The 21,539-nt window shown below is 39.4% G+C and overlaps 1 protein-coding gene across 2 annotated transcripts in view; it reads left to right on the top strand.

Annotated features, from left to right (window-relative positions):
- Positions 1-21,539, top strand: part of SLC24A3 (solute carrier family 24 member 3) — a 243,400-nt gene that overhangs the window by 134,126 nt on the left and 87,735 nt on the right. For both annotated transcript variants that reach the window (XM_072140635.1, XM_072140636.1), the window contains exon 3: positions 1,067-1,143. In XM_072140635.1, coding sequence (XP_071996736.1) covers positions 1,067-1,143 — 77 coding nt within the window. The remainder of the gene's footprint in view (positions 1-1,066; positions 1,144-21,539) is intronic.

Genomic DNA, 21,539 nt, shown 5'->3' with positions numbered 1-21,539 from the left:
ATGGTACTCTTGAAAAATAGAAACTATGGGCAGAAACTTTAACACAGCTGTATAAATCTCCCCCATACTGTTTAGTATAAATAGATGGCAGACATCTGCATATTATACTGAATAGTTGCCATGCACTCTAAGTATATGTAGAAAGTCCTGATGATGTCCTGATGTATATGCTACATGTGAGAAAAAAACTTGACTTGACAGCTAGTTTGAAGTTTTATCCTAAACTATTTGGTATGGTCCAGTATATAAAATTAGCACCTGAAAACTCCTGCCTGCATCCTAATATGAACTGTGTGTATGAATAAAGTCCTAGGTGTTCAGTTAGCCTTGCTTATTACTATTATCTGCTTGTATGGCTTTTCATATCCTGAAAAGGTTATGACAATTTGTAAAAACATATTTTTAGACCAGGTAAAGAGACTGGATGATTTGATGTATAATACAAACGCACTTTTTCATGATCATGTGGCTCCCTGCCAAGACATCTTGGTAAAACCTCTACGGCCTTCAACCTGCCTCGACAACCATTTCCACTGGAACTCTCCTTATAGCCTTTCTTAAACATCTGTCTTTAATGTCACTTGGATGAGGCAGTGTCACAAGAGTGTTAAAAAACAACTACACATGCTATCTGTAAGATGTTCAGTTGAGGCAAACAGTGGGCTCAATATTACCAACACATTTTACTGCCGGCTTGTTGTAAACATTGCTGATTTGACCTAAAATTTTTATAAACCCCTAACAACGCTAAGGAAAATAACAGTCAGACCTCCACCAATCAGAATTCTATCCCCGATCCTGTAGATAGGGGGAAACAATTAATCTTGGCACAACTTCCTTAAAACCCTAGACATTGGCAGTGGAAATCAGCGCTGGAGACAAAGAAGCTACCAAGAAATCCATAAAAAACATTGATGCCTTATTTTATTGCAATACTATTAAAGAGTGTTTACAAAAGTTGAGATGTCTATTCCACCCCTTTAAAGAGCTCTTAAAGGGGAATCTCAAACTTAAAATTTATATTTTAATTCTAAAGACTTAATTCATTTTTATTTTGTTTTTGCAGCACTCCATGAATTCCCTAGTGATATTTTCTCTAATGAGGATCGGCGGCATGGAGCTATAATTCTACATGTTCTATGTGTAAGTTAATCATTTTTTCAATGTTTTCATACCTTGAGTCTCATGCTAAATAACATATTTATGTATGTCTCCTAGTCAAAGATTTAGGCAGGGCTAAACTTACAATTGGGTTAAGATATATATGAGGATTAGATCCAGAAAGCATATTGAATTTGGATAACTTTTCATTGCACAAACAATATTATTTGCTGAAAGTGGACAACCCCTTTAACCTCTTGAATTGTCTTAACAAAATCATGTAATTGATACAATGCTTCTTTTGATTCCAAAAGTCTAGTTTAGTATCAGCAAGGTGTCCAGTACAAGTACAGATAATATTTGTATACTTGGTAGATTCCATTGTACTTGTGGCTTGCTATTAGTCGATGGTGGTAATGCAACCCATCTAATTCCAAAGATCAGGACACCCCACACAGTGGTGGGATGCAGCTGGTTCTCCTGGACCACTTGTTAAAAAGCAGATGGTTTTAAAACCAGGGAGAAATAAGATGATCAACATTTCCCCTTATTTGTTTCTCACTGTTTCAGCATCCTCGGGATCTCAATGCGATTTAAAGCTATAGCATAGCCGGAAGCAATAGCAATAGCTTTTCCACTGCAAAGGTGTTGTGTATTTTAAGAGCCTTCTGATATAATGTAGCTTGGGGAAAAATCCTGCACTGCTGTTAGCATCTAGTGTTTAATCTGTGTGCGTTATATAAATAAAATAATTTTTTTATATACCCAAGTAGAGACGGTCCCCTATTTAACAACGCCCGACTTACAGATGACCCCTAGTTACAAACGGACCTCTTGATGTTGGTAATTTACTGTAGTTTAGCCTTAGGCTACAATAAACAGTTATAACAGATATAAAAGGTGTCTGTAATGAAGCTTTATTGTTAATCCTGTTTTTTATGACAATCCGACATCTTGCATGTAACCGGAGACTGCCTGTATAACCCGAGTGGGGAATTTGCAGCACAAAAATTGTATATACAGTAGATTTTATTTAGATTTTAAATAGATCCTGTAATGCAATTTTTTAACCAATTTGGACCATTATGTGTTATGTGTGAGGAGTGAAAACCACTGTGTCTGCTTTGCCACAAAATTCTGCACCTAAATGGGTTTTCTGGTGATAATTTGGACAGTGCACCACATTTATTATAGCAACTCAACAGAATTGTGTCGCAAACTGGGGCACATTTACTAAGAATGTGGGAAACTGCACTCAAAGTGCTCTGCCTGTGTATGTATAATGCTCATTGCGACAGATTCATTTAGATTGTGCTCCAGAAATCATGAATCTGTTGTTTCCCTGCACTGGCCCGGCAGAGTTCACCAACGTTTTTGTGGTGCACCTAAAACATAGCGTGTGCGACAGACTTTGCATGTTAAATCCAGTGCACGGTCCGACTGAGCTCCGAGACGCCCCTTAATTTGTAATGCATGGTGGCTAGCACAGCCTCACCACAAAAGTGTCGCTTGTGACACAATAGTGGCGCAGATACTTCTTAAATACCTGTGCAAGCAGTTTACACCTAAAAGAATGTGCAAAGTCCATCAAAAACTGGCGCAAAGCTCTTAGTAAATGTGCCCCACTGTATGTTAAAGGTGCATGCTGCACATATTACAGCTTGCACTACTTTTGATAGATATGGGCCCTAATTTCTATGTATATTAATGTGTTTGCCACTTGATTCATGCTCATGCAGCGCTTGCGCAGTCCATAAATTGGAAATACTAAACACATAAAAATTCAGTGGTGTCTAATTCTGTCATATAAAGCAGGCACTGACATTTAAATAGAATTGACTTAATTTGCTGATGAGTTTAGTTTAAGCTTAAAAAGTATAAAAGCTGCATGTAGATCCTCATGGCTGCAATTTAAGCAATAACTTAACATAATATACTTTGTAATACACATCATTACAGAAAAATTCTTCTCTGTCCTATTTCCCTCCGCCGCCTGTTTCCCTGTACTGAGCAGTATATATGAAAACAAATCTCAAGTCCATAGACAATCGGTAGATATGGAGCGGAGGATAAAGTTTTACTCCTTACAGACATAGAGAATATTTTACTGAGAATTCAGTTCTGTAAGGAGATAAGTGTATCCAGTGACTGGTTTGTAAGACATTAGATTTCTAGAAGTTTTAGCTACTCCTTTTTATCTATACGCTGTTTGAGCGTGGAGGGAAAGCTTATTCAGACACATTTCTATGCATGAAAAAGTTGAGAAAAATAAAAGAAAAAAAAATTATATTACAATGTTTGATATTGCAACCTGCATTATGGATTTATGGAATAAAAGTTAGTTACACTTTAAGAACAATTGGATTAATTGAAATGAAAAAAAAATATTTTGTTTGCTGTATTTTATTTTAGGAAGAAGTGGCAAATTTACTCATTGTAGACATTTCCACAAAACATTGATAACTTATGCAACATGTACTATTATTTTTTATATATAAATAGTATAGTATTATATAGTATTACTTGTACATTTGTCTTCATTTTGTATAGGCTGTCAATATAATGAAATTCAAAACCCCCTTTAAAGAGGACCTTTCACCACCTCAAACATGTGGTGAAGAACATACCATGTTGTAGGGGCTGGTACACAGATCTAGGGACACTTTTAGTTTTCTTTCTAGCCTCCACCATTGCTGAGATATCAGTCACAGTATCTGACCATTATAATCCTCTTTACTTTCAGAAAGGAGGTGCTGTGAGGGGGCATGTGTTATGCTAATCTTCTCAGACAAGTAGAAGATTATTCTAACACATGTCTACCTCTGTTCCCGCTCGTCCTCTCTGACAGTGGAGAGGATTATGATGGTGGATTTCTTTTACTGATATCTCAGCAGCTGTGGGGGCTAGAAAGAAAATTCAAAGTGCTCCTGAATCTGTTTAGTAGCCCCTATATCGTATCCACATATGTGAGGTGGTGAAATATCCTTTATAAATCCATTGTATAACAATGAAATACTCAAGATCTTCTCTTTAAGGAGTAGAAGGATGCAACACTGATCCGGGGTATTTTATTTCATGTGAGTGACTGCAAGAAGTATATTTTTAGAGGCTTGAGAACAGTTGTCATCACTCTATCCAAGTAGTACACATTTAGTCTATATTGGAGACTCAAACAAGAGTGTCTCTGTTTCTTCACCCTTACTGTTATTGATCTTACAACCAACACATAGCTACTTCAAATAATTGCTAACATTTCAAATTGCTGCCTTCAGAACCCAAGACTTTCTGTCCTGATCCAGCTCTAAATGATTATCTGTATTAAAGCTCGGTAAAATTAGACAACAAAGCTTTGAGAATGTCCTCAGCAGTAACTCTACAAACAATGGAATCATTCTAAATTACAGCGTAACTGTAAACAAAACTTTAAACACTGTTTCGGAGAAGCATTTGTAACATTTTTCTAATAAACTTCACAAATTATGCATGTTTTTTTTTTTTAAAAAAAGTCTCTTCTAAGCCACACGCTTAGGAAAGCTGTGTAAGTACCCACTATACTCTCCATACCCCCACGTCACTGTTAGAACATAATTAGAATACATCTTATTATGAAGTGCCCACTTTTTCATGTACATTTCTGCTTATTATGTTCCCTCCATTCTTAATAAGTCTCAGCATTTCTGATGAATTTCAACCTTCTGGTAAGGACAGAAGCCCACTGAGGTGTCCGCTTATACAGAATGGAGAGTGAGTCATAGCTGCTAAGTCTCATTATAGATACAGCCTGTAGGTAGAAGAATAGAAGCATTGGGTTTTGAAATTTAAAGGGAACCTGTCACCAGAGTGCCATTTTTTCAGGGGACAGGTTGCTATAGACAGAGTAGACATGGTGTTTGAAATATAGTATGTGAAACTTTACTTGGCTCCCTGCCAGATGCCTCAGCCAAGTCCCAGAGAGGAAAATTTCAAATGACAACTTCTGTCTGTTCTATAATATATTCACTGCTCTTTGGGTCACTCCTGGCTCCTATCCCTTCCTTCCCCTCCCATATCCTCCTCTCCTTACACTGAGATGCCAAAGGGAGAGATTGTCTGCATTGAGCTGACATGTCATCGGGAAGGGGGGGGGGGGGCAGGAGCAGGAGCCAGCAGAGCAGTGAATATATTATAGAGCAGACAAAAGTTGTCATTTAAAGTTTTCCTCTCCAGGACTCAGCTGAAGCATTTTAAACACCATATAAAACAAACATTTTTAAAAACCTATTTGGCATATACAGTACTTTGTCTATAGGAACGTGTTCCCTGATATAAAAAACGGCACTTTGGTGACAGGTTACCTTTAATAAAGACGGTTGCTCGTATCACTGACATCATTATTATGAAAAAGTATGTTAGTCAGTGGAACAACATTTGTAGAACACACCCCTACAATTGTAAAGGTATTCCTGTATGTGGGTAAAGATTGTCTAGAGTAGACTTCAAACAGGAGATGGGAAACTTTCTGACTTTTTATTTTATAAAAGTTTTTTTGGACAAAAATAACTCTAGCCTTTCACCTAAAAATAGAAACCAACAGATTAAAACTGGATTCTTCTTAAAGATATTATGTTGTTTAAAACTAAAATTATGCTTAAAAAAATAAATAAAAAATTAGCTTAATGATAAATGTATATATGTATATGTATAATTGTCCTAAGAGGGAAATCAAAAAAGAACAAACAAAACAAACAAAACAAAACACTGGTAAGTCAGGATGTATGTTACCCAATGAAAACCTATGGAACCCAGATTCCAAATGTCAAACCAATTAGTAGCAGAGCCAATCCATTTTACAACAGCAACACAGAACTACAAAGCATTAGGAAACTCTTAAGACCCTTTCACTTTATTCACATTTTGGTATGTTATACCTTTTCCAAAAAAGCACGTTTCTCCTGCACTCAAAACTCGATTCTGCACTCAATATGCCATGTGTAGAATGTGAAAAAGGCAAACAAAATTTTGCATGGACAAAAGTAATCAAACCCTTTGCTCGGATACTTGAAATCTAGTTCCAGGGGCCTCCCATTTCTCCTGGGTTTCTTTGAGATACCTTATATACTCGAGTATAAGCCTAGTTTTTCAGCACAAAAAATGTGCTGAAAAACCCAAACTCGGCTTATACTCGAGTCAAAAAAATAAATATATCTAAACTCACCTTTCCGGTGACCCCTGTATATCTTCTGTGCGATCTGTCCGGCAGCGGCGGCAGGCTATATACACTGGGGCAGGGTCTGGCAGGCTATATACACTGGGGCAGGGTCTGGCAGGCTATATACACTGGGGCAGGGTCTGGCAGGCTATATACACTGGGGCAGGGTCTGGCAGGCTATATACACTGGGGCAGAGCTGGCTGGCTATATACACTGGGACAGGGGCTGGCTGGCTATATACACTGAGGCAGAGCCTGACTGGCTATATACTGGGGAGGCTGTGACCAATGCATTTCCCACCCTCGGCTTATACTCGAGTCAATAGGTTTTCCCAGTATTTTGTGGTAAAATTAGTGGCCTCTATACTTGGGTCGGCTTATACTCGAGTATATACGGTACTTCTTTTTTATTTAATCAAACATTTTTATTAAGACATTTTTCCAATTTTCATACATAGTCTAACAAAGACAAAAAACACAGCCTGCAGTAAACAAGTATACATAACTTCCCCTCCCGCCCCTTCCCCTTTGCAGGCATACGGGAGGTTCATGAACATTTCCCATAGTAAGTCAAACCTAGATAGATAAGTACACATATAGAACTACTAATCCCCAGCATAATATGCAATAATCAATAATTTGGTATCCATTACACGGCAGACCAGGCGTGTCCATCCACCTCCCTCACAGTTTCTCAAAGATATTTCTATGCCTTGATTGGAAATTATGTGTGCTAAATTCAATTGATTGAATGCGATTTGGAAAGGCAGAGAGAACAGTTTTTCTTTCACACACTACTGACAAATATTCCCCAAAGATTTGGAGGCTGAAACACTCCAGTCTCATCTGGTACAGTGGCCTCAAGGATTTGTAAATGGAGGAAGTATATAATAATCAAGATAACTGGCCTACCCACCAAAATAAATAATTTGGGGAGAAGGGCCTCCTATAAGGAATGATAAAAGAGCAGGGACGCCGCCAGCACTGGGCATACAAGGGCAAGTGCCAAGGGCCAGAGTTGCTGGGGGAGCCCACAAAAGGCTGTGTAAATAAGAAATCCATGGTGGTGAGGGTGGCTGTATCTAATAATCCATAGGGTGTGAGGGGTATTTATATAAAATAACCATGAGGGGGCTGTTTGGTATGATAAATTGAGAAATAATTTGGGGAACAGGACACTGTTTAAGTTTCTGAATTTTTTATGCCGCCATGTGAGGGGCCTACTGATGCTCTGTCGCCCAGTGGCCTACTGAAGCCAACCCTGACAAAGAGCCCTATCTAGCTGACTTCCAAAGATACTAGGGCACATTTACTAAGGGTCCATCGGACGTATCTCTGTCGGCTTTCCCAAATTTTTCAGTTTTGCGCTGAATTGCCCCAGGTTTTTGGCGCACGCGATTGGATTGTGACGCATCGGCGCCGGCTTTCATGCAACACAAATCGGGATGAGTGGCTGTCGGACAACCTGACTGATACGGACAAACCTCGGAATTTAAAAATCAAATTGTGATGCAAGATCAGCACTGATAAGAAGAAGGTGAACTCTGGCGGACCTCAGTGGGGAAGCGACAGATGCAGGAAATTGGATGCACGATCTTAGTGAATCGCAGCAGACCCGAATCCTCGTCATACATTGTGGATCGGCCGTTGTCAACGGGACGGGTAAGTAAATGTGCCCCACTGTGTGTAAAAAGGATAGAGGAGATCAACATGGTCATCTATCACTGCATCAATCCACCAATCTGGGCTTTCATAGTGGCGAAAAAGCCTCTCCTTTGAAAGCCCAACTGTAATTTGCAAAAGACCACCTAAAGGAATCTTGGACTGTGAGAAAAAAGCTTCCCTTGTCTGACAAAAAAAACTAAATTGAACTTTTTTGATCAGGGGGAAGCAAGTGAGTGTTACCACATAATTGACAACCCATGGACCAAGGTTTCTAGGGGATCAGTGACCTCCAAAAACACTGACTAGGTTAGACACTTACCTGCAAAGATAATAAAGAGGGTCCTGTAGCCCTTAAATCCTCATATATGCATGCCATATCTCAACACACATTTATGCAAAAAAAAAAAAAAAGTGAGTTCTGGTGCCCTAAGTAGGCAGTAAATGTCAAATCATTAAAGAAGTTACATGTGGGGGCACATCATTTTCATACAGCCCAGAGCCCATGGAAGTCTAATTACACCCCACGTAGTCAACAGCATCAGGAGAACGTCTATGTGCTGGATAAAGTAAGTGATTGAGTAAGTTTCCAGCGTATATGATAGTTCTGAAATTTATTTAGAAAGTTGATAACTCCTTTAACAAAAAAAAATTTTTTAACAATAGTTATTTGTTCAGAACTTTTTGAAAGTGCAGTCTACAATGGAAACCATTATTGCCCCCCAATGCCAACAGCCAAATTGATCCGGTATGATCTTGTAATTCTAGTGTGGATACCATTCCCACCAAGACTTCACAAGTGATTTCCATTTATACCTGCATGAGACTGGCTATGTTCTACATTTTCCTCAGTCAACTATTTCTCTTTTTCCCATATCATCACCTCTACATTTTATAAGTCTTTGCAGGTTATTTCATGCACTCAGCAGGTTTCCCAAAACTAAGTAAACAGTGATAAAAAATAAAACCTGTTTATACTGGATAGGTCGTAGCTTAGGTCTGTAGGTTAAATGGAGAATAAAGTTTCTGAAACTGAGAGTATATAGTTATATGTATCCAGGGAACTAGTATTGTTGTTTTTGGCCCACTTTATACTTTATACCATTTTAGCTGGAGAAATATCTTAAAATAACACAGTGGATTAGTTAGAGAAAAAAAAAACAGATTGACCACATCTTGCATGAGTATCCCTGCAGAGTCACAGTGTTTGGGTAAAAAAAAGCTTTTTAGCGTATCCTTATTTTATTATTATTTTTTGCGTTTGAAAGCCGTAGTGAGTGGATTTATTGATGTAATAACTGCAGGGTTTTGATGGAGTTTGCTATCAATTATAGCAAGCCTTTCTTCCAAAATACCATCACCACAGGAACTCTCACAAAACTTTATGTTGTGATTTCTCACCAGGAAATCTATTTAAAAAGCAATGGACAAAAGATGTGAGTCATTGTAAACTTGGTGTATTTGATTGTAGATGAATCATGCTTTTATTACAGCAGGAGAACTTCTCCTCTGAATGTCATTCTTTTAGGTAGTGAGCAGACTACAACTATGGGCTGAAGACATAGGTAGTGAAAATTCAATCTTTTTGAAAATCTAGAAGTGGGAGGAAATTGGAAAAAGTAAAATAACATTTTTGTGTTATAGATGCATGCAACACGTGAATTTTACATAACCATAATATGTCACACATTGGGGTTATTTTTCCTTCTTTTTTTCTGTCTTTTTTTAGACTTTTTTTGGCACATTGCAATTTTTGCACCTTTTTGGGGACATTTTGAAATGTCCGCCGGACATTTGTTTTTAATCAGTAAGACACATTTATCTTCCATTGCAGATGTGCTAAATGTCGCAAATGACATTTATCATTTCAAATTGTCTAAAATTTGTATCATTTTTTGCCGCAAAAAACTCCAGATGAAACCATACTTAAGGAAAACATAGAAAATGGAAAGACTTGAGACATTGGTGCGATATTTTTGAGATCTGCAAAAAAAAGAGATCTGAAAGAAATACCCATTTAACGCAAGGAAAAATTGAGATTGATAAACCACCAAAGAAGCAGATGGAAAATAGTCAGGCAAAAACAAGCCAAAACAAACAGATACGATAAATGACCCCCATTGACTTCTCTAGAGCCTTACTGCACTCTAGTGGACCATAGTTGGAGTAGTACTGATAAACCTTCAAATATAGAGTTCTGGGTCTCTAACCAAGCCAGAAAGCCTGCCTTCCCAGACTTATGATGTTGAAAGGGAACATAAACTGAATTGGGAGACATTGCCATACACAACTTTTTTATAGCAATTGGGGCACTTTTGATTTGGAAAGAATTTTTATGCTCAAATCCATGTGTTAAGGATCTTATAAAGACCAATTAACTTAGAAATAGTGATGAGTGGATAATTTGGGTTCAACGATTTTGGCTTAACCTCAAGAAAAAGTTTAGTTAGGTGCCTGGACCCGGAATCCCACTAAAGTCAAAGGGTACCTGAATTTTAACACCCAAAATGGCTCTAAAAAGGGGGTAGTAAGGGTTAGAGGGTTGCAAAATGGGGGGTGATAACAGGAAAGTGGCCTAAAGAAAGTACTTAAAATAATAACAGAAAATAAAAAAGATACAAATTAAATAAATGCATTAAAACCAAATAAAATGTTGTTAATGTCACGCTACAATATGGTATGGGAATCCAAATGCAGTTCTCTGCGATATAAGATGCTATGGTTGTCCAGACAAGCTAAGGATACACTCATCACCACTTACAATCCAAGTATGTTTTATGGGAGAAAATGAAACACAGGAAACATAGGAATAAATAAATATGACTGGATGGTTTGGTTTTCTGATAATATTTAATTGAGAAGAGCTGAAATATCTGGCACTTGCAGTATGGAGATATCAATCCTCTGACTAACAGTGAGGCTTACACAATATAAACCCTTAAGGAGAACATTCAACACTTAGAACTTGCTGAATGTTAAATACATGGACATCAAGCAGACAGACGTAATGATGTCAAAGATGTGTGTTTAACAATAGAAAGGAACAGTTAAAGAATAGAGATGTGATCAAAGCAGTTTCCTAGGACTTATTTTGCTATCACTTAAGCGTTAAATAAACAGAATACTAGAACAGAGTGAACGGTATGTCTGCACCTTCCATAACTCGTCAGTACAGCTCTGTCACAAGTAATCATTTCTCTACTTTTTCTCTTTCATGGCCGGCTGGCATCAAGCCTTTCACTAACCAGCAGAGACAACAAGCCAAAAGATATTTCATAGGAATTAAAAAAAAAAAAAAAAAAAAAAAAATATATATATATATATATATATATATATATATATATATATATATATATATATATATACAGTATACTAATATTTATACAATTAAAAAATCTTTTCTATTTATACAGGTAAAGGGATATGAATCAAAAACATACATAGAGGGATCTGATAAATTGCAAGGGTCATATTTACTTGATGATAGCCCCTGTCATGGTATTCAAAAAATGCCTTTGTTATGCATGTAAATAATTCCACTGATTTTTTTTATTGTTTCGTTAACATTAACTGGCAGTGTGTGGTGAGTCCCAGAATGGAAAAGTTCAAATGACAATTGCTTGTGGCTGCTAGTGGTAGGAAGGAGCAGGGGAGATGCTGAGGGAGAGGGAGGGAAATGAGTGAGGATGAGGGAAGGAGAAAAACGACCTGTGCCATACGAACTGCCCCCCTTGAGACTCACCACACTCTTCTGGCAGGGAGACAGGTAATGTTAAAGTGGTATTCCCAAGAAGAAAATATTCTTAAATGTACTCAGGATAACAAAATAACACAATCTCTAATTCACTGTTATTAACAAAAACATTTCATAACATCTCACTTATATAATTCTAATCTGTCTACATCAGTCGTGGTGCTTACAATTTTGGTTGTCTCTGGATACAACCGTAAATTCTCATGAAAAGCTTCTCTCGTCTGCCCACTGAAGTGCTCTCTGCCTTCTGCCCCTCCCTCTGCATTAGAAGTCCAGCTCAGACACATGCACCTCCTTTCAGCAAGCAGCAGTGTGCAGAGACTTACTCTACAAGCTACAGATGCATATGGTCTTTTTAGTATAATTGACTAGGTGAGTGAGCAGAGCTGATTTAGTATTTTCTTGATTAAGTGAGTTAGCAGTGCTTAGAGTGTCATTGGCCCACATTTATCAAAAACAGTGCACTAGGTGCAGTTTACCTGTGGATTGTGCAAAGTGCATCAACTATTTTTTGGTGCACCTTTAACATAGAACGTGCAATACACATCTGTCAGACACTGCATGATAAATGTGGTGAATGGTGCAACCGTGCACTAGAACGCCCATTTCAGTGCAGAATTTTGTGTTGCGTCAGTTATAGTGAGGCCACGCACTTTATGCACTTTAAAAGTGCAAAGGAACTTGCAAAGTCAAACAAAAAACTGGTGCAGGGGTTTTAATAAATGTGGGTCATTGTGTTTTATATCCATCTCATGAATCTCACTATCTCTCATCACTGATCTGTCTCATCTATCTTTTTCTGTGTGATAGAATTATAATGTTCAGAAGCTAAATAAAAGTGTAGATAAACCCTGCACCATGATAATCTAAGCACATTGTCAACACACAGAATTTCATAGCACAGAGGGATCATAATGTGTCTGGTTAGAGAGTCCCAGCCCATACTCTGTAATCTTACACAGACCATCACTGAGTTATAGGAGCTCAAACAGCAATAAAACTGAGTAAAGTAAGGGGGTTAAAAATGATCTTTATTTTGTAAGCATCACTAGGGGATCAATATTTTAAAACTTTCTTTCATGGGCAAACCCCTTTAAAGAAACAATTAAAAAGCACTTGAATTATTCAGAGGCATCACAAAGACATATTTGAAATCTACATGCCTGAGGCTATTGGAATCTGTTGTCATGTAAAAATGACCTTCCTGATCTGATGACAGGTTCCCTTTAAATATTTTTATACCATATTAAAGAGACTATTTCTGTATTGTAGCTTTTGTAGTCTCAAAAATGTTCAGAACTCCCAAGACGTGTATCAATGCAGTGAAATTATAGGAGTACTTAATTATGTATCACTTGCTATTCATTACATACCTGGACTGCTAAGTGAGCATCAGGATAATGCTGGCGAGTTGGCAGCAGGATACAAAGCCTTTGTTACACTTATGCCTCAGAATTTGCTAACCTTCCCTGAATGTGACCTAAATATAGCAAATCTATTTCTGCATGAGCCATTATATGATCTCCCATGCCCTCCTCAGCAGTATTTTGACAAACAAATCAATCAATGGTTTTCTCTTGCAAGGTGCCCTTAAAGGAGTCACGGATCTATGAATTTGCCATTTGTGTCTCTTAAAGCTTGATAATACCCACAATTAATACAGTTTTTAAAAATGGAAATGGAATTGGGCGCTACATGCAAATCGCAGTATTTCTGTTCCTTTGTACCGTGTCGTGTGTGTCCTTCAGATAGCGAATCAAAGAACCATTAAGCTGCTTCAGAGCAAAAGATATGGATAAAAGAAAACCCATGAACGATTCTCAATAATATTCACATTAATCAAAGCTTCTGCCTCAGATTATGTTTTATTAAATGAATATATACAATATTAAAATATTCTAGCACTAAAATACAGGATTTCGCAGCTTAACAGACTCAGAATTATGGTCTCCTTTTTCCAGACAAAGGGATACATCCTAGTAAATGGATTTCTGCAGACACTGGCATGAGGGACTTTTAACCTTTAAAAGAAAAGGTTAGACCTGCCATAGTCTTTATATATTGCTAGTTCTCCCACAGTCCATTTTTATGTGTGTACTGTAACCTGTACTTGTCTGCCATTAAAAAATAAATGTAATTTATAAGAAATTGCCTCTAATGCTTTCCCTGTCCTCTATGCATATTTTGCTTTCTATTCAGAAAATTCTATTTCTAGTTTTCAACAAAATGTAACATAGCATGTAGGTAATGTGAACAAAAACATAAACACAGTGGGCTACATTTTTCATGCGCACAGTGTATGATAAAGGCAAAGCAAATACATCACACACTTGGCCTAGTGTGGAATTGTGGAAAAGGCCTGCAAATTTTAATACAGGACGTTCGCAGCCTATGGCCGGAATCCCCCGTGCCGGCCCTCTCTACTGTCGGTCGCTCCATATCCACACCCACATGGTGTGGAGATGATCTAGATGCCAAAAATTCTATTTCTTGCTTTGTCAAGAAATTGCAATTATTTCAGTGCTTCTACGCCAGTTTTTTCATTCTTTCTCAAGAAATGGAAACAGGAAAACTTCTATTTTGGTAAAAATGAAGACTACCCCTGTTAACTTAGGTTACCAGCTAGAGTTCAGTAGTGAGTGAGCATTTCATATAGGTTATAGGTCTCCATTCTGGTTTAAAGAGGCGGGCTCTCTATGTAGTCCGTATGCCTGCCTATACAAATGACTAGTACCAAACATACATTTCACATTCTGCTTTATGACCTCTGTGCTAACTACCTTAGAGGGTGTTGCCCTCAATCCCCTCTTTATATTGTTTCATGGTTTCACAGTAGATACAGTTGGAAAAAGTCAATGTGGATCCAGAGGAAGGCATTTGATTAGAGATGAGCGAGCACTAAAATGCTCGAGTGCTCGTTATTCGAGACGAACTTTTCCAGATGCTCGAGTGCTCGTCTCGAATAACGAGCCCCATTGAAGTCAATGGGAGACTCGAGCATTTTTCAAAGGGACCATGGTTCGGGAATAAAATGTGTTAATTAATTGAAAAAGAATGTCTTCTGATAAGTGATCAGATGTATGCAAACATCTGCAATCTATTCTTCACTGTTCCGCGCGTATATTATCTCCCGACAAGTTAGCAGATGTGAAGAACAGTGAAGAATAGAATAAAAACAGTGAACACAGGATCATTTAAGTGAAAAACACAGTGAAGAATAGATTGCAGATGTTCGGCACATCTGCTTACTTGTCGGGAGATACGCTGTCTCCGTGCCCCGCTGTCTCCGTGCCCCGCTGTCTCCGTGCCCTGCTGTCTCCGTGCCCCGCTGTCTCCGTGCCCCGCTGTCTCCGTGCCCCGCTGTCTCCGTGCCCCGCTGTCTCCGTGCCCGCTGTCTCCATGCCCCGCTGTCTCCGTGCCCCGCTGTCTCCGTGCCCCGCTGTCTCCGTGCCCTGATGTCTCCGTGCCGCTCCGTGCCGCTCCCCGATGTCTCCGTGCAACGATGTCTCCGTGCGGCTCCCCGCCGCTCCCCGATGTCTCCGTGCCCCGATGTCTCCGTGCCCCGATGTCTCCGTGCCGCTCCGTGCCGCTGCCTGATGTCTCCGTGCTGCCGCTGCCCCATGTCTTCGTGCTGCCGCTGCCCCATGTCTCCGTGCTGCTCCCCGGTGTCTCTGTGCTGCTCCCCGGTGTCTCTGTGCTGCTCCTCGTTGTCTCTGTCCTGCTCACCGTGTTCTGCAATGTGTTCTTCACACATATATATTGTTCTTCACATACTATTTTGTTCGCACCGTTCCGCGCGTATCTCCCGACAAGTAAGCAGATGTGCCGAACATCTGTAATCTATTCTTCACTGTGTTTTTCACTTAAATGATCCTGTGGTCACTGTGTTCACTGTTTTTATTCTATTCTTCATTGTTCTTCACTGTGTTTTTTTAATTAAATGCTCGATCTCGAGCAGGGGAAATACTCGTCCGAGCAACGAGCCGTTTCGAGTACCTTAATACTCGAACGAGCATCAAGCTCGGACGAGTATACTCGCTCATCTCTACATTTGATGTTTTTATATTTAAGAAAAGCATCCAGGCTCCTCAAGAATATGTACATGGTATTAGCTATGGCAGCATCCTGCAGTAAGTCACTGTTTAAAAGATAGTTGTACTTTTTGTTTCTATGGCCCAAGTGCATTAAACTTCATCAATCATTTCTCTGCCAAAGCCTGCAGCATCCACATATCCCTATGTAATAATATACCATCCGCCTCTGTATTAAAGGGAAACTGTCACCAGGAGAGAGATTTTTAGCACTCCCCCAGTCCCCACAGAGCATAGTACATACACTGCCAAAGTGTTTTTGTATAAAAAATTGGTTTTACAGAAAAAAAGATATGTAATATTGTACCTTTCATTAGCATCTGCTGTGTGACTAGGCAGTTGCCTAATAGGAGGGTCTGGAAAGGAGCAGTTACCCCCCACCCTTGGGAAACATGTGACCTTTTCAAATATATGAATAACTCCCCTCACTTGGGATTGGCTGTAGAGGAGCAGGGGGCGTCGCTAAGCCCAGTGATGGGTGTTTTCATATATTTGAAAAGGTCACATGGAGGAGCTGTTCCCCAAGGGTGGGGGGGGGGAACTGCTCCTTTCCAGACCCTCTCATTTGGCAACTGCCTAGTCACACAGCAGATGCTAATGAAAGGTACAATATAACATATCTTTTTTTCTGTAAAACCAATTTTTAATAGCATATGTACTATGCTCGGTGGGGACTGGGGGAGTGCTAAAAATGGGTCTCCTGGTGACAGGTTCCTTTTAAATACTTTACAGAGCTTAGTATCATTGGCAAATGATCAGACCCAATGGTCTGAATAAAAGTATTAAAGAGAAGGGGGCCCAATACTTATCCCTGTAGCACCCCACTGGTAACTTCAGCCCAATTTATGAATCTGTCATTAATCATGATCCTTTGTTTTCTATCACTAAGCCATTGGCTAACCCCTAGACCCAGCAGTCTCTTTTTATGTACCAACCTTTAATGTGGTACAGTATCAAATGACTTGGAAAAGTCTATGTACATAATATCCACAGCCTCCCCCAGGTTCAGTCTAGAACTTACCTCCTTGTAGAAGCTGATCAGATTAGTCTGACAGGACCCATTCCTCATAAACCCATGCTAATGCTGGGTTTTAAGGTCATGTACAGTTAGATACTCCAGGAAAGTAACTCTAACAAACCCCTTAAATATTTTTCCACAACCAATGTAATAGTCACAGGTCTGTAGTTTCTCGCTTTTTGGGCCCTTTTTGAATACTGGCAACACATTTTCTATGTACCAATCCTGTGGAACATATTCTGTCAAAAATAAAAGTCTGTCAATCACAGTGCCCCTGTCAATCACATACTGTATATACTTGAGTATAAGCCTATGGTGAAAAATGCAGCAACTACTCTTTACTAAAATGTCCAGAAGCTGCCTCCCCTCATTTATAAAATATCCAGCAGAGCCCCCATTTAAAAAAATGTCAAGCAGAGCTCCCCTTTTAGGAAATGTCCAGCAGTGCCCCCCTTTACAGAAATGTCCAGATTTGCCCCTTTTACAAAACTGTTGAGCAGTGCCCCCCTTTACAGAACTGTCCAGCAGTGACCCATTTCATCATAAAATAATAAACTTAGTACTCACCTCCGGCTCTCAACCCCAGCATCCTCTTCTCCCCCGGCTCGTCTTCTCCATTCAGCTCCGGCTTCTCGGCAGTGCGGGCAGAAGCACTGTTTGCTCTCTGTCCGCACGCTGTGTGTGTGTATGTGGGCAGAGTGCATGAACGTGTCGGAAGTCAGAAGATATGGAGAGTAGAGGAGCCAGAGGAGAAGAGGACGCCGTGGGTGAGCACAAAATTTGTGCTGAAAAACTTGGTTTATACTTGAGTATATACAGTAATCCGTGCAGTACATGGCGTATATGTCATCTGGGCACTTCTTCCTGGGTTAAAGAGATGATATTTAACAGAGAGAGAGAAAAGTGCACTTGGTTTGGCCTGTATCAATACCCTCTTCATATTTTTGTTTGTTTGCTCTGTAATTTACAGGGGAATATAGGTCTACAGGCAGTCCCAGACATTACAGGTGACCCCTAGTTACATACGTACCTCTGAGCCCACTGTGACTTATGGTTAAGTTCTCCGAAAACCAGTAATTTACACTGGCCCCAGGCTGCAACAATGAACAGATGAAAATTCTGCATTTGTTACAAGGCCAAAAAAATACTTTCTTTGAAATTTCACTCAAAATTTCCAACTTACAAATTCAAGTTAAGAACCCTATAGAACCATATTGTACAATCTTATACGAAACTCAGGGACTGCCTGTTTTGCAATTCGCATACAGTTAGATGTCCGTAACTTGATGTATGAATTATGGTGACATGCAGCCAAGGGGAAACATGTTCATTGTGAATAATATTAGTGAAACTATTTAATGCTGGCATAAAATTGTGTTCTTTTTTAAGATGTGGTTATCAATGTGTAGTATTCTGAGTGGAAATCTTGATGGCCTTTAATCAGCATCGTATTGTCTGTTTTGTACTATTGCAGTGAGAGATTGCTTTAAAATGTGTTTTTATGTTTTGTTCATATTTTTTGTTTTGTTCATATTTATGGTTACTGAATAACACAGATTATTTTCTGCTGTTATATAAAAGAAAGGACTTTTTACTATGTGGGCTATTACTGTATGGGGCCACCACCATCATACATTTTCATGTGCAAAGACAGTATTACACATCCTTTGATGCAAGGGCTTTTTTCACTCATCAAACAACAATCTCCAAGGGAGATGAGGCAGAATGAAAGATGTTAAACATACATCAGATTTGATTCTGTATGCTGATTAAGCTATTTTCTGTCTGTCAAAGGAGAGTGAAGCCCCAGCGGATAAAACGTGTAATATCATCCCGCAAATGACCCATTCAGGGTGGTGGATCAAAGCATCTGCTTTAAAACTGATGAAAAATATGTATCAAAGGAAAATATAATTCTCCTTAGTGTATATATAAATATATAAATATACACATGAGGCCATTTTTGTTGTCAGTAAAACAAAGCATAATGGATAAATATCTTCTACAATGCTCACTGTCAAACTATGGAGGAGACAAGAATTTCATAACAATGAGACACAACCAACACTGTATGTCTCATACATAAATATATGTAAAGATGATGAAAAAAGCTACATGTAAATACATAAAATAAATCATGATAGATGGGGGCTATGCGCCATGGCGGCTTTGTCTGCCAGAATGGGTGCTGTGGGGCAACTGGGTCTTGGTCCCTGCCGGTGCTCTGCCATGTGATGCCACACCCAATAGCGGTAGGGAGCCACTACAACGATGTCACCGTGAAGTGGTTAGTGGCTTATACAAACTGATCAAAATGTAACTAAGAACCTCGAGTTTGTTTTGAAAACGTAGCCTAGCGGTAATAGATCATTATATGAGGTGTGGATGCACGATCCAGTTCTGTTTTCTCTCCCCATGTTGGTTAAATCCTGATTGATGGTTGATGGTTCAAAACAATTCTGCTTCATTAACATATTTTTAAAAGAGGAGGGTATGCAACAAGATCGAAAAGACAGATATTAATTGCTTAATGGACAAGTGAGTGGCATTGGTTTATTATGTACTATTGAAGATAGATGATAGATTTACTTTATGGATAAGAAAGACCCAATATTCCCCCCCCCCCCCAACCTGTTCCACACCCAGAGAAAGATATGCCCCTTGTCTTTTTTGTTTTAAATTGGTATTCTCAACCGGGCAATCACATTTAATACATTTTACCTTTTTATACAAACATTTCTTTAATCGGATGTTATTTTTAAAAAATTACCAGTGTGAAGATAATTTCCCATAAATGTATTCATGTTGTCCCTTAGAAACAAGACTGTTGTCCTTGGAAATGACCACCGCTGCTGAAGTGATTGAACAAAGAAACAAAAAGTTTTTACATATGAAATGAGCAGAAGTTACTGTATTTCCCAAAGCAGTCCTGTGGTAATGTACGCTGATTCTTGGTGGTCACGAAAGGGTCAATAGCGGATGTGTGGCCATCGCTGGAAGAGTGGGGAGTGGTCGTATCCAGGGAACGGCTTGGCTACATGTATGCAGCCACGGCACGGTACGGTGAGCACGCGTTGTGCTCACTGTACGGAGCCCGGGCACCATAGACAACTATGAGGGACATGTAAGTGGCCGTAAATTTACGCCATATATATGTCCCCCAAACGTACGTATGCATGGGCCCTTAATTTGTATGCCACCAGTGTTTATAGAGAGAATATCCCTGAGAACCATGATCAGGACACTCTTTTCTTAGTCAAGTAAAATAGAGTTTGCCCTATTATCACTTAAAACTAGGTCCGGAACAATGTTATTCTGCAGTTTGACAGCTTCTCAGTCATAAAAAATGACTGGCTATTCTTGTGAAAACTTAGTGATTGCTATCACTAGGAGAGCAAGGATCCATCCACTATCTGCTGAAAGCCGATAACGCAGGATCCTTATTCCTAAGTGCAGGTTCATTTTTCATTCTGGCAGATAAAAAGTTGATATATAATTGAAAAAAAAGGAAAAAAGTAGCAAAGTTGAATGATGGAAAAATACTACGCTGTTGGATACGCTACAGAAGAAAAATCAGCCAGGGACGCTAGATTCCATCATGGAAGCAGTAAGGCTTGCAATATGCAGTCGTCTGCTCTTCAGCTACAGCTGGTCAGTCATTATTATAGGGAATGGGGTCCCTAAGCAGCTCATATTTGTGGTATTTTCAATACTCCGTTTTGCTGGCGATAATTCTGTGGAGATCTTTTCAATTCCTGATACAATGCGTGGACATTTTTTGCTGGCACGTCAAACATGTAATTGTTTTGTATTGAAATTCTCCTGAGTTTCTACATTTTCACAGCAAATTAGTTTTGCTGTATGGGACTGAGCAAATTATTTTTTGCTTTTTTATTTTATTTTTAGGGAGGATGGCATTAACAATAAAACATGTGTACTTGACTTTAATATTGACCCATTTACTTAAAGAAAATCTACCAGTAGCTGTAATGTTTATTACACTACATACTCACCTACTCTCCTCTTCACCTTGATCATGATGCTGGTCTTCGCTAATCTTGACACACCTGGATCACCTAAAATAAGACTTATAAAAAGTAGCCTGGAACACGATGTCTGGTGCTCTGGGGTTCTAATAATTCACTTCTCCTGCGTGACGTATTCCCCCTCTCCAACATAGGAGAGGGAGGTATCTAGCACACAGGAGGTGGTGAGACGCGGGAATAATTAGCAGCCTGGAGCGCCAGACATTGGGGGCACATTTACTTACCCAGTTCTGCGCATTCCCTGATCCGGAGTGTCTGACAATCCTGCACTCTGCCTCGATTCACTTACATCGTGCGCCCGATATCCTGCATGTGTCGTTTCCCCGCACCATTTTCTTCCCGGTGCATGTAAGTGCATGGCTTGCGACACAATTTTAAAGTTAAATCCCACGCTCTGTCCGAATCAGTCGGATCGTCCGGGGGCCCACCCCCCCATTTCTGTCACACGAAAGCCAGCGCCGATGCGCCAAAATCCGATTGCGTTCTGTAATCTCAAACAGTAGAAGAGAGAAGTGCTCCTTGCACTCTTTAACAGCCTATAAAGTTTCCTTTGATGTTAGGTTTCATTTTTTTTAACAATCAAATTATGCCATATAAGGACTGTAGATGGCATCTCATTTGCCCAACCCCTCTTACCCCACCTCCTTCTGCCCTGGTGGGATCAGCTTGCTTCTCTTTT

Source organism: Engystomops pustulosus, chromosome 3, assembly GCF_040894005.1.
Source record: "Engystomops pustulosus chromosome 3, aEngPut4.maternal, whole genome shotgun sequence".
Taxonomy (NCBI): Eukaryota; Metazoa; Chordata; class Amphibia; order Anura; family Leptodactylidae; genus Engystomops; species Engystomops pustulosus.
This window is presented reverse-complemented; position numbering and strand designations above follow the sequence as displayed.